This window comes from Antedon bifida, chromosome 6 (genome assembly GCF_963402885.1).
Source record: "Antedon bifida chromosome 6, ecAntBifi1.1, whole genome shotgun sequence".
In the NCBI taxonomy this organism is placed as follows: Eukaryota; Metazoa; Echinodermata; class Crinoidea; order Comatulida; family Antedonidae; genus Antedon; species Antedon bifida.
The window spans coordinates 20,729,212-20,743,754 of NC_136231.1; the positions used below are offsets into that span (position 1 = coordinate 20,729,212).

The 14,543-nt window shown below is 32.0% G+C and overlaps 1 protein-coding gene across 1 annotated transcript in view; it reads right to left on the reverse strand.

Annotated features, from left to right (window-relative positions):
• LOC144845707 (E3 ubiquitin-protein ligase rnf213-alpha-like) overlaps positions 1–14,543 on the reverse strand; it is a 35,290-nt gene that overhangs the window by 1,845 nt on the left and 18,902 nt on the right. The window contains exons 28-54 of the mRNA XM_078703135.1: positions 14,227–14,463; positions 13,780–14,000; positions 12,767–12,875; positions 12,448–12,548; positions 10,925–11,119; positions 10,412–10,666; positions 10,146–10,242; positions 9,713–9,946; positions 9,171–9,335; positions 8,680–8,796; positions 8,409–8,519; positions 8,222–8,275; positions 7,783–7,977; positions 7,170–7,266; positions 7,016–7,050; positions 6,499–6,608; positions 6,072–6,231; positions 5,194–5,362; positions 4,891–4,991; positions 3,921–4,160; positions 3,520–3,658; positions 2,841–2,924; positions 2,455–2,632; positions 2,072–2,348; positions 1,366–1,566; positions 364–453; positions 20–195 (exon numbers count right to left, since the gene is read on the reverse strand). Coding sequence (XP_078559261.1) covers positions 20–195; positions 364–453; positions 1,366–1,566; positions 2,072–2,348; positions 2,455–2,632; positions 2,841–2,924; positions 3,520–3,658; positions 3,921–4,160; positions 4,891–4,991; positions 5,194–5,362; positions 6,072–6,231; positions 6,499–6,608; positions 7,016–7,050; positions 7,170–7,266; positions 7,783–7,977; positions 8,222–8,275; positions 8,409–8,519; positions 8,680–8,796; positions 9,171–9,335; positions 9,713–9,946; positions 10,146–10,242; positions 10,412–10,666; positions 10,925–11,119; positions 12,448–12,548; positions 12,767–12,875; positions 13,780–14,000; positions 14,227–14,463 — 4,148 coding nt within the window. The remainder of the gene's footprint in view (positions 1–19; positions 196–363; positions 454–1,365; positions 1,567–2,071; positions 2,349–2,454; positions 2,633–2,840; positions 2,925–3,519; positions 3,659–3,920; positions 4,161–4,890; positions 4,992–5,193; positions 5,363–6,071; positions 6,232–6,498; positions 6,609–7,015; positions 7,051–7,169; positions 7,267–7,782; positions 7,978–8,221; positions 8,276–8,408; positions 8,520–8,679; positions 8,797–9,170; positions 9,336–9,712; positions 9,947–10,145; positions 10,243–10,411; positions 10,667–10,924; positions 11,120–12,447; positions 12,549–12,766; positions 12,876–13,779; positions 14,001–14,226; positions 14,464–14,543) is intronic.

A 14,543-nucleotide genomic window follows, 5' to 3' on the forward strand; every position in this document is an offset into this window, starting at 1 on the left:
GGATACTATTTAAACTTACTTCCATTTTGTCCTGTCTTCTTCTGATTGGCTACTTAGATTCAATAGAATATACTCATAAAGTTCCCCACACAGCTGATCCAACTTACTGAACTTTTTTAGCTTGGCTATCAGATCAGTTTTGTCTTCATCATTCAGTTTGTCTCGATAATCTTTGCTAACCCCATCGAAGGGATCCTGAAAGTTGAAAAAATATCTTGTTATAAACTGGCATATGGTATGCTAAACAAGGCTACAGTAAAAGTTGGCATACTGCATGACATGCATAGCAAGTCAAAAGTGGAAATTTTTCACTTTCCTTTACCTATAAACTGAACAGAATAATTGCTATATTGAAATATTTACCTGAAGGTCTTTGGTAAGTCTCACAGCTTTCTTCATTGCAAGTAGCTGCCAAAGAGCCAGCACATGTTTCAGACGGCAATGTCGTGATGCCTGAAAAAAGTAATGTGATAATAGGTAATGTTTTTTGTTAGTAACTAGTATATTTATGTTTAGAAAAAAACAGTTTAAGGTATCAATATTTATTAGCATTGTGTCACGTTTTTGATTTTATACTTGGTAAAATTGCCACACATTAATATGTGTTGCATTATTGGGCTTTATATATTTAATAACAACATTCACATTTTTAAATCCTAGCTCTGAAAAGATAAATGATTATAATTAAAAGAATACAGTACCACCCACAGATTGTACCTATTATTATTGTCACCCACATTTTTTTCTTTTAGATATAAATTTCTGAAAAGAGCAACTCTTCCAGTTTGAATTGAATTTTCATATTTCTATTTTCTTTTGAAAAAAAGATCGAAAAGTTGTCGTCTGGTTCTTCACTAGTATGCTGGTGTACTACCACCACTAGCCCATGGCACAACGCGCACTAGGGATTACACGGGCGTTACGTCATACATTCACTGGCACGTCAATGTGAATGTTCACAAAAGTTTGTACATTTGTCGACGAGTACCAGTCGAATACGACCAATGTGGAAGTGAACTTCGTGCATTGGGGATAAACGGGCCACTTTATGTAGCACTATAAACCATCATAAACACCAGTTGCTTGTACCGTACAGAACAGTAGGGTATAGATTTTTTATACAAATGGAAAGTAAGTCTTAAATTTGCAATTATTCATTAAATTATTTTAATGAATTGAATTACTATTGAATTTTGAAACCAAACTTCACAAGCTATTCAATTCAAATGATAATGCATATATGTTAATAACATGAATTGGTATACTGTAATGTTAATTTCTTGTTTTGTTTTCAGAAGTTTACAATAATTTTTTAAATAAATGAAAAATGGTTTATAATCAATTATAGAAAAGTAGATTTCTTACTGTAGCACTTTTTAGTCCTTTGTTCTGTGGCATAGCAAGTTTATCCCACAAGTAGTCGTTGATCAACATGTCACCTTCTGGCTTGTAGTTGGCAAGGAAACCAATAGCAATATCCAATGAAGCTAAACATCCACACAGGTCTGGGTATGACTTCAGTTCAGCTAGGATATTATGTTGTAGAGCCTTTGATGAAAATTCTTCCTGCAAATGGAAAAAAGAGATACCGTAAATCTTCTAATAGTAACCCACACTCTAATAGTAACCCCCCTTCTAATAGTAACCCACCCTAAAAAACAATCAAAGAATAATAACCCAGGGTTACAATTAGAAGATTTACGGTATATAAGAGCAATACTAACAGTTAGAGCAGCGAAACTTTATTGTTAATTTTCTCAAAACAAAGATTTCCTGAGCTAGAATGTTTTCATTAATAATGCTTCATATAATAAACCAATTTTAATACACCTCATTTAAAGCTTATTAAGATTATGAATATATAAAAAAGTATTAATTATTGTTTTATTTTTTACACTAAGCTGATTTTGTGATGCCATACCTCTAATGTTTTTGTTTTAAATTTTAATTAGTTGTTCTCTCTGCTATATATATTCTTTTAATTGTGGTTATTGATTGAATGTTATTATGAAACTTGAACTTACTAACTGAAGAATTTATTATGAAAATAAAATCTCATCTTCCATTTTACCTGAGGTATATTATTTCGCAAATTCTCAAAGATAGCAACATTCCGAACATCTTGGCGAAATAAAAGTTGGTCAAATTTGCAATTAATAAATGCACGTCCTCTGATGAATCTTTCGATTACTTGGAGTTCCAGACCGGTCAGGTTATATTCAATTCGGTCTCCTGCCATTGGCCTTACTATATACTGACACTGCGACAGAATCAATGGAAGCAAATCACGGTCTGGGTCATAGGCGATCAGATGCGACTGTAACAAGTCCGATTTTTTGTCTACTTTACTGAAAGAAATCAGAATCAGAAATATCAAATGTAAATATTTACTATTAAGAGATTCATTGGTAGAAATGCTAACTCTACCAGTAACATATTAGAAAACAGACTAACCTGAGTTTTTCATTTTGGATGTTCTGATATCTCCCAAGAAATTCATTCTGTGTAGTTACAAGAAACTCTACAAGACCAATACAACAGAGTCCAGATTCCTGTCTTGTGGGCAACAGTATTGCTATTTCACTGTTGTATGTTACAGTTTCCTTAAAAAATGCTTTTGGATCTAGTTTTACTGAAATTAATAATAAATAAGTAATATTAATAATAATAAATTTATTTTTTTTCTTTTATTCGTATTATAACAATTCAGTTGGGCATTCAGGGTGATTTAACAAGATTCGTGAGCATTATTTGAAATATAATCTGTACAGGAATAAAATATATGAATAACATTTTTATTAAAAGAAAGTCATAAAATAACAAAATATTGATAATTTTACTTGTTGCTGCAACATCTTGACTTAGAGAATTCCATGCATGAATGAATGTGTCAATCAAACGTTTAAACTCTGCATGCTCCCTCTCTATAATGAAGACATTTAAGTTGTTATAAACTGTAGCTGTTCACTACCAAGCATTAATACCAAACTAATACGAATTAGTTTTACAGTAAAACACATATTGATTTAAAAGATAACACTGAGAATGAGAATAATAAATATTGTAGTAGGAATTCCTTTTAAATGGAAGGATTATAAATGTGTTTATAGTATTTACAAACACAAGATGCTCTACATCTATTCTTGATTGTTTGTCTGGCATCAGACAAGATTTGAACACAGTGAAGCATTTAATTCACAGAGCTATAACTGATATATTCCTATGTCATTTTAATTTCATTGAGATCTATATTTTTATATCTAAAACTTGTGATCAAAATATGTGAAGCGCTTTGATCAACTTGGAAAAGCGCTATATATAAGCAATTATTATTAACTAATGACTTCTTTGGTGCTCATTTGAGGAGCAGTTTCAACAATTGTAAAATTAATATTTGTACTTACTAATTTAAGGACCAGACTGTTATGGACTGGATACACATCCATTCACATGCAATCATTAGAGGTGGGGCGTTTATTAGACACGTAAAATATTGGTTAAATAAGTTAAACAAATTACCATTGAGTTGGCCCAAAAACGTTGCGATGTTTAAATTGATTGCCTCAGATGCATCTATATGTCGATTAAACTTGTTTATTAGTAGACGTTGTAATTGTACTATGTCGGGTAGATATCTTACAAATCTCAGATGCTTTTCCTGCACAAAAAAGCATGTATAGTATTTATTATTAAATAGTAAATTTTTCCAGTTACACCCTATTGTATGCTATTAATTTTATTAATAAAAAAAAAATGATATAGTTAAAATATTATTGTACGGCTGTAAAAACCACACAGTTTATTGTTATACCACATGAAGTAATTTAGTAAGTTTAGTATTTGAATACTTAAACGGCCTGTTGTACTACTATAAAACAGCACCAACTGTTGTTAGTAATATATTTTTGTCATAAGCTAACCTTTTCCATGAAATGTTTAAGTACAAGCAAGGTATCATCCTCTTGTTCATTTTCCAAAGCTTGGTGGATGCTGTGAATTGTGATGCGACTACGATACTGCCAAACATGAGATGTGTCTGCCAGTTTAGCAAGGTCCTCTGGCTCAATAGGTGCATTTAGCAAACATATTAAGGGGTCATTGCTAAGACGTTTGTCCTCACTTAATGCTGCATTTGATTCATTGATCATTTCATCAAGACCCTATTATACAGACAAAAATGTTTAATGAGGTGGGTACTGTGTGAATTTTATTCTGGTTCATTAAAAAAGACAGGCAGTACAAACCTTGCGTGTATTAACATCTATAAAAAATATACATACAAATATAAAACGCAGTGGCTACGTCTACACCTAGTTGTAGATGCAATTCCTTTGCTATATCTAGGCCTATGCCTATTGGCTTGATCGGGTCGAAGTCCCTCTTTCTCGGGCATCGAGCCCTCGTAATAAAAAAAAACATCCCTCTAGGTATATGGTAATGGTAATGGTCAACAAAGAAGATGGAGAGTCAAAAAAAAGAAAAAAACAAAAAACAATGAATTTCGAACACTAGCCGAGGGCTACAGCATGACGTTGCGAGACCCATGCACTACCCCTTCAGCCATCCGACCGGCTTACGATGCACCAATATCATAACACAGTAGTCTTTTATCAAAAGCCATAGGGGGCACTATATAGGCATAGATATAGTCTGGAGATTGTATCTACGACTAGGCGTAGATGCAGTCAGTATGAATATAAAAATAGTAAAATAAACATACAATAAGTCTAGAAAAAATATTTTGCTTCATATTTCAAATTATAATTCATTTTCGGGGGACCTAGCAGCTCTATTTTTTTAAAAAGGTCAGCCCCAGGGGAAGGGGGTCGGTCAGGGGGTTAGTTCTGCATTTACAATTCAATTTCTTTTGTTTCTGTTTCATTCTGTTACCTGAAGTGCGGGTTTAATGTAAGCTGCTGTAAAGTTTTCTTCCCAAGTCTTTCTACATTTTTTTGATGGTAGCAGCTGCTGGAAACCAGTTTGCAAATCATCTGTAAAAAAAAACAAGCACTTAGTATTAAACAAAACAATATTTATGCTATCAGTGTCTAATCTAATTTAGAATGATACATCATTACTGTGATGGTCGAACCAGCAATGTACTTTTTCCTGCATGTTGCTAGTGACTCCTAATCCTATTTCTTGACCCCTGATCATACCCTAACCAAAACCCAAATTTTTACTACTGTATACCTTCAACTTGTGTTTGAAAAATGTTGTCAATAACTTTATGCAGAATAAATATACAGTCATCCTTGCTTTTTCCTGTTGCTTCTGATAACAGTCGTACATCATTATGCAGATGTCTCCATAGAAACTCAAAGACATTATATGGATCTGGTTTAATTATGCGGATTATTGGCTAAAAAAACATAAGAAAAAACAAGCTTTTTATGAGAAAAATGAGCAAATTATATTTCTGTTTTGATCTTAGCTTATATACAACAGAAATTTGTTATTAAATATATATTATATATTAATTTTTTACAGTAAGTAAAAAAAACAGAATATAAACAATTTTTAAATGACAGTAATGAGGAAAAATAAATACTAAAAATGTAACAATATTATGGCTAAAGTGAAATAGAATTTTGGTCTTTTCCAATATCTGGTTTAAATATTTTAATCACGAGAGAGGGCAGGTCACATTTACACTTGACTTCGCCTCATGGAAATATAACCTTTCATCATTCCCCTAACGCCATTATTTGTACCATTCCACTCATAAAAATTCATTATTTATATAAAATTGACTGTACACAATATTGTTGGAAGATAACCAATAGAAAAAGAAACAGGACAGTAAACAATAACTAAATAGAATTGCATCCTCTTTTAAAATTGTGTTTTGTGGAGATACAAGGTTTTGACAGAATAGTAATGATATTCTATGTTCATTTTGTTGTTGAGAGTATAAAAACATTTTTCCTTCACTAATATAAGACTATGCAGTCTCTGCACATTCAGAAACATACTGTTTGAGCATTTGAATAATGACTGTTTGATTCAATAGCTGCATATAGTCGCATTATTTTAGATGAATTAATCTTATTATCTATACATTATTCTACCTCAGGTCCATGTTGACATTCTGTACCCAGTAGCATGCTGCTGTGCATAAGGAACCTAACAATAGCTGTTGCTACACAGTTCATGGTTCTTTCACAAACTATCTGGCTACCATGTTGCTGTGCATCACCAAGCACATGACCAGTAGCTGTTGTATCAACCCTAAAAGAAAGTTTTAAGTGCCATAAAAAGAGATAAACAATGCACTAACTAAGTAGCTTCGGTCGAATGTTCTGTCGTAGACGGTCTAATTAGGCCTAGCTTAACTAGGCTTATAGTTTTGTAGGCCTAGTGGGCAAAGAGCATTTTTAACCATTTAAAGATCTAGTATTAGGGTTGAACCGTTTCTTGAAATAATCTAACATTAACATAGTCTAGACTATGTGTAACTGTGATATGATATTTGCAAAATAAATTTTCAAACTTTACATTGAAGCTATGTCCCTTTTCTTGTTGCCTGGGTGCAACACATTATATGAGCTCCCTCCTATAAGCAAGTTACATTCTGGACAATTCCCACAATCAGTTGGTTTGCCACACTAAAAAAGGTAAACAAATTGTACATGGTGTCAATAACATGTTATAAACACTGCAATAACATTTAGTAAACACTGCCCAAGAGGAAACCATGGGCCAAAGGTCCTATACATTCCAAGAGTGCAAACTTCTTGATAAAATGATCATCTATTATACACAGTATATCTATCTAGTGTTGCCCGAAAGCTCTGCTAATTTTTCTGGCTGTTTTACTTATCGTTTTGATTTAGTTTTTCGCTTTTTTTTTGTATCTCCATTGAGATCCAGCCACTGATACCCACAGCATTGTCATTTTTTCAGTAATTTGCCTTTGGATTTATATATATATATATACATACAGTGTTTATTGTCGTGGATGTAAGTCTCAATGGACATCTTTATTTCTATTTAAAAATAAATGTTTACTTACATTTCCTATAGCATATATGTGACCATTTGGGCAGTCTATATAACAAAACAAAAGATTTAATCAAAACACTGTAGTTTTAACGCAGTATGAACAAGTACTTATCTGGACCACTGACACTATAAACCCTATAGAAATGGTATTAATATTGACTTACCATACCAAGTCAAGTTCTCATCATCCTCACTTGATTTACGAATTGCTTTCACAGATTCTATTCTCTCATCTTGTGGCATTGCTGGTAAATATGAATTCTGGAATGAATTAACAGTATACACAGTACAGCAGCAATAACAGTATACATTACAGTAGCAATAACAGTATACAGAAAAAAACTTTAAGCTTCTAATTACGATGGGAGGTGCCCGAGAGATTATTTGTTTGAACCCTCGCTAGCAACTTGGGGGTGTATCCCCACACTTTGGTTTGGAGATGCTGGTTTGGCTTTCTCTCTTTTCCTTCTTTTAATTGTTTTTCACAGCACTTTGAGACTTTTTATTTTTATTATGTAAATTCAAAACCATATAACCATTAATGTGCAGGATTCTCCCGCCTCCTACTGAAGTTCAATTTCTCTTATAATACTGGATGATAAATTGTACTTGCTTCCCTGATTTAGTGGTTACTTTTACCCTGCCCATATGTTTAAATCAACAGAGGACATTCTAACATTAGAACATTCTTCTGAAAATATAAATTAGTAAATGTCTCTTACTGTATATTGTTATTCGTACAATGAATGCCGAAATAAAGAACTGAAATAATCTAACCTGCATTTGAGAAGGATCTTTCATAAGCATAGCAAGGCACTGTGTCAACGATTTTCCATCAACTACACTTAAAACAATGTGAAGGTGAGTCACAACTCCCTGAATACTGTAGTCTTGATGGCTCAAACCGGGTATGACTTTAAGCTTGTGATGCGGATTCTGTACTCTGTTCATTAACAGGGTGTCTGCCACAACCTGTATAGTTAAAATGATTTTTACATATTTTTAAATGTATACGGTATTTTTATGGTACTCAATTTACTGAAAATTTGGATATCATGATCAGCAAACCATGAGAAGATGATGAATAAACATCTCATCCAATACACTTTATAAGCAATACAGACACATACATTTAAATCTTTAAATCAATTAAATATTTTTTACATCATGCCAGAAAAGAATTCTCATTTGAAAAACAACCTTAAAAAGCACCTACCTTATTTCTAAGGAATGGAAAATTCTGAAGCACTTTTCCAAAGTTCTTTTTTGTCTAATAATAAAAAAAGGAATTTATTTATTTAAACAATTTATGGTGTATGGTGGCTGGATTTAGAATAGAAGCATACAAACATGAAATGTACACACTGTTATTTAAATTTATTGTAAATTGTAAATTTAATTACCTCTACATTGATTATTTTAGCTTTATCTTGTGTTGTTGCATTCATTGTTATCTCTCTAAATAAGGAAAGAAGAAAGCAAACTTCTTTTTGTTTTTCTTGTCCTTTTACATTCTAAATAAAGAAAAACAGCCAAATTAAACAATATCAATAACTGAAGATAAAAAAAATTCTTTAAATAAAAAATTTTAGAGACTGGTAAAATATTTTTGAGGGTCAATATTAGGTAATTAACTGATTATAGTATTTAAAAGTGTAAATATTTTAAACATACCACAATCACTTTTGACATTTTTTCAAAGTCTTTGTCCACCACACATTCACCAACTGCTTCTCGAATGCTTTTATACATACCTCCAACAATGACAAAATAATCTGGAATACTCAGTTCCTATTTTCAGCAAACAATTAAATATATCAATAAGAATCAATTAAGAATCTTCTTAGGTCAAAGGTAGAAATGCTTCCAATGTCAAGAAAATAATGTTTTGTTAGTAATGCAAGACTTTTGCATTTTTTCTTTTTTCTAAATGAAAAATAATTTATTTGAGGGTCTTTACTTTTATCAAACAAAACCATCAAAAGAGAAATGTGATTAAGCATGGGGGAATTACAGTTTTGACTAATATTGGATGGAAAGACAGGGCTATGTAGTAAATATTATCACTGTATACCTATTTACCTTATCCTATTGTAATAACTACTGTAGTATTAATGGCTAGTATCCACCATATGTAACATCTGTGAAAAAACAGAAATTCAAACCTGAACTTTCAGCTCATCTGGCAAGATCCATTTCAACTGGTCATCCTCTTTGAGTTGGTTTATAGCATCTCTACCATAGGCCTTATACATGTATCTCACTATGTACAGCTGAGCTTGCTTATTCTTCTTACAAAACTCACATGCTTCCCTACGTAGCTTGCTTAACTTAAAATAAGAAACAGACATTGCATAAATATTGATTTGTTCCCTTTAATTTCAAGGGATAAAAAACAATGTCTAATAAGCAAAATCAGATCATATGTCCATATTAAAAAAGGTTTTGATAATTATATTATCATTATTTTCAGTGCTTCTAAGTACATTACTGTAATGTAACTGTGTAATATATTATATTATATTATATTTAATATCATACTAATGCCTGCATTGGGGCATATGTTAGACAATATCTAAAGAATGGTGCATTGAAAAAAAATCTGTGCTTATATTATTTGATATTTGTTATTTATTATTGGATTATTATTGTGTGGTAATTTTACAAAAGAGAAGATTCAAATAAAGATAATTCCAAGGAAACCTACATGATTTTCGATGTATATCGAATCGTGATGTTGCTGTTCCACATCAATGAGAGTCGTAAAAGCAAACCGTATTTGTGATATAGCTTCAAGTAACTCAACGATTAATGAATCATCTATGGCATTATTTTTCCTTTTAAAAAAATCTTGAGCACTCTGAATTTTGTTCTGAGCATCCACTATGAGTTCACAGATTTGATCAACAGAGCCGTAAGAGAACCCTGAATAGTATGTGTCCTAAACAAATTTGTAGAAAAAATAGGTATGGTACTGTACGACGTCAACTGTAATTTGTTGAGGGAGTAGTTGTTGTAACAATAATAACAATCTTAAAATTGAGAATGAAGAATATTGACAAACAATGTGTAAAAATATATTGTTTTCATTTGTTCACAAGGAGAACATTTTGTTATTAACTATGAATATATATACATACCTCTAAACAGTTTATAAACAATGTGCAGATAGACTCTTTCATAAAGGATTTACAATGCTTAAGATACCCTTCTACATGTTCTTTGACTTTCTCAAGGCTGTGAAATCAGTAAAAGAAATCTGTATTTAATTCAATTTCAAATGTGTATTGCAAAAAAAATTAAAATAGGGCACTAAGACTTTCCAAATCTTTTTGAAATCTTAATCCTCTTTGCTATCACTAATGCAATCATAAAAAATACATATTACAAAACCAAAAGAACTCACTTTGACAGAAGTAAAAGCTGAAGTAGAAATGATCTGACAACTGGATTTGGATCAATACAGTCTTCTGGAAATGGTGACACTTTCTTGGTGGTTAGTTGGTTCTGTTTCTTTGAATCGATTGTAACATATCCCAGCAACCTTTTAATAACCTCTTCACTTGGTGGAGTTCCGTCAGCAAAGCAAAGTTGTGAGATAACTTCCATGAAAAACGAATTACAACATTGCCTAAATGCATTGTGCTTTGTAATAGCTTCACTAAAAATCAAGAAACACATTTTGTTATGTTTATAATTTTATTTAAATTTTCAGTAGCATTGTTTGACTGATTATTTATTAATCTTGATAGCCTCAAAGGAAAACTGTTCAGTTGAAGCAAAACCTGTTTTGATTTAGTCTGACCAAGTCTGGCAATAATTAAAACCCTTTGTAAAATCTAGACATATGTCAATGGCAAGAAAACTAAACACTGTAGCTTAATATGGCATGAACTCAAATAGAATACTGTAAACCTACCTGACTTGAGATTGCTCTTTACATACAAAATCATGAGGGAAATCTGACTTGCATGATGGACATTTATTAGCCTTTTCTGCTTTGAAGTATTCTTCAATACATTCTTTACAGAATACATGTTGTTCTGGCTTACATGGAAGCATGACAGGATCTGCAATGCTCTCTTCACAAATTCCACATTTATGAATTCCACTCCTGCAAATTTATTTCAATACAAGTATAACCAGTAAAATTACGTTTGTTATGTTCAATATTGTTTGAAACTCTGATTTATGACTTCTCTCACAGCAGAGGTGTCCTCTGAGAGCTGGATTACCCGTGTTGTTAAAACATCTCCCTCATTCATTTCAAGGAAGTGTCCGCTTTATAGGGGTGTCTCCTAAGTGAATTAGTTCCAAGGGAGGAATTCAGCCATATTGTCCGATTATAAATACTTGTTTTTACGTACTTTCGTAACAATTTGTATTTACAGTATTAATCAAGAAATAAAAGTAGATCAGAAAATTCAAATAAACCGCTGTCAAAGCTCTATACTTATATCAACTACTTAAAATTACCAAAGTGAACTTTTCGTAGTCAGATTGTGATGAAATTAAAACAAATTGCTCAGCAATATCTTGTTGTTGTCAATATCATCGACACAGACATGTCAATAGAACAATCAGACTGCGCATAATATTTCTACATGGCTACGTTCTAAAAAAATGTAACAGTTGATTCGCAGCGTCCTATAGAGGGCCACGGTTAGAGACACGGAGTTCAAATAGCGTGTTTGTTTGATTGGCAGCAGTGCTTTAGTATAGGCGAGTGTGTTGGAAAATCATTTGATGTGAACGTTGATGTGAATCCTTCTATTCCTTAATCCATGGTATAATAAAAGCAACTCTTGGACAGAAACTTTAAATTTTGGGTGTATTTTTCGTTGAATTTTGATATTTTGTGGAAATACAACACCCACTTGGATTTGGATTCATTTATTTATGAGTGCATGTTTTTGTTTTCTTTAAATTTTTTTTTATTTCAGTGGTTTTTTATATTTTGCAATTTCTTGTGCGAGGTTTGGTATCTTTTTTGCTAGTTTTGTAATTACATTGTGGTGTAGTTTTGATTTATTAGTTTAAGTGGTGATACTTATTATTTACACATATCGCGGATCTGAACTCGAACGTACTAAGCATTGATATCAATGACGGCATGGTATTTTTAGATCCGACCATGGCGGATACACAACAGAGGAGGTTGGGTAGTTTATAAGGTGATGGTCACTGAGACGTCAAATTACTGTTATTTTTTGCCTTTTTAAATGTTTATCCTTAAAATTCGAAAAGTGACATAGCCAATCGTGTGCAGCTCCTCAATTATTATCAGTGTGCCAAATGTGAGCACGTATCGTTCAGTGGTTTCGGAGGAGAAACGTAAAATTACGTGAAAAATTTAGTAGCATTATAATATATAGATATTGCAGGAAAGGAAATCACTATCACACAGTAAAATTTTAATCTGTAAATAAAATTGTAACTTACTCATAATAAGCTTTACCAGTTCTCTTGTTCATGATATTCAGGATATTTACCAATATTTTTATCGACTTATCCGTTTTTAAATTTGCAACTTTTCCTAGTCCCTACAATAAAAATTCACAATATTAATTATTAATTTTGGTTTTTACAGGTGTTATTGTTGCCTGAGGCAATTGCATGTGCAGAATTATAACATAAGTTTGCTATGTACAGTAACAATATTTCTAGTATTGTAACTTTTTTGCAACTTTGTTTTTACTTTGAAGAAGTTCGAACTTTAAACAAAATGTTTACAAACAATACACTAGAAAAGTATACATACCATCCACATGGCTTTGCAATTTGGTGAGATTAATTCTGCAAACTCCTTATTTGGCAAAGAGACATGCTCGAAGAATAGCTTCATCACTGTTATTCTCGACCATAGACATCTGGAAAAAATATATGGCTTTATTCTAATGTCACAAGTGACTACATAAAATGTTTATATTTTATTTATGTGCTTTTTATTTCTATCTTTAATTGTTTTTCTTCCTTCCTATGCTATTGAGTGAGTCAGGGAAGCAGAGTCATGCAGAGAAGAGTGAGAGAAGAATTATGATTGGTTGAAAAGTGTAACAGCTAAAGGAATGTGGGTTGGTGGATATGTATGCATGTGAAATAAAGTAGATGAATGGGTGTTGGCTGAATGAAGAGTTAGTTATGGAGGAGTTATGACAAAGAAAAGAAGTGGTATTTGAAGCTAATAAAATAAAGTAAAGTGTTATGGGAAACTAAGGAAATACAGTACAAGAAGGTAGTTGTGTTATAGTGAAGTAGAGCAAAAGGAATTATAGTGATGTGCAAGGAGTAATAAGGAGTTTGAATTCGTAATATATGGATGTACTGTTCACAAAAATAATTGGAGATAAATTGTAATTGTATGCTGAAATTGGAGAAGGTGAACACTTTATGCCTACTGTTTACTTGAATGAATTTACTATAGTGCATATCATAATGAGTATATTTGAGGAACGTGAACTGGGTGAATATAATAACTGTTAATATTTGATTTTGACAATTAATGTGGTTTAGAAATAACTTGTTAGAGCAGAAGATTAGTTGCAGTTGGTGAAGATATATATTGGTGTTACAAGCAGTACAGGAACAGAGGTGTGATTGTTTTTAAATTAGATTGGTTGTATTGCAGAACATTGTCAAGAAACATTTTAACTTTTATCTTTCTTAATTATTTATATATATCATATTTGGAAAATATATATATTGTTACATACAGGTTCTCCTTGAATCACTAAGAGGAGGTAGAATACTTTATGTAGTTAGTTTTTAATGTACCTGCATTCATCTAAAATTGTTTGGTTTCTTGCACTGTAAATTACATTGTCTTTCTTGGACAAGTCCATAACTCTCTGAACCAATGGAAACACAATATGTATTTCCTTCAACCATTTCCTTTGTCCTTCTTGTGGGCAAACATCTTGATTGAAACCAGGGAGATTCTTTTCTTTATCCTCGAAACTGTCCAATACATATTTTAGACTTGTTAAATCAAGTGTCTACAAGAAAAACAAATATATTTAAAATTTAGTTGGTTTGTTGCTAATGCCATTTGTAGTAGTGGTACTTTAACAATGAGATTACTCTTTCAGAGTAGCAGGTTGTCCAATATGATTTTGTAAAGGAAGATAAACCTATTCCTTTTTTTAAATACAAATATACTTGGATTATGATAACTTCACTTTAAAACTGTTTCTGAAATAGTTATATTGAAATTATTTTTACCATTTCTCCTTTATTTTTAGTCTCTTCCTCGTCTAGTGTGTGCAAGACATCTGGGCATAGTTCAACAATTTGTGAAAAGTGTTCAAATCTTGCTTGCAACGTGTTGAATGCCAAATGCACGGCAGAAACCATGTCAACACTTTCAACTTTACCGCCAAGTTGTTGTACAATTGACAATGACGAGTTACTCAACTGTTTGCAGAGCAATTGATGTACAGATTGACTTCTTGATTCCAGCTAATAAAAAAAGAGGAGTAGTGTAAAGCCTCATTCAAGGTACCGAAAACAATGATTTAAAATACCAACATTGAATGGTG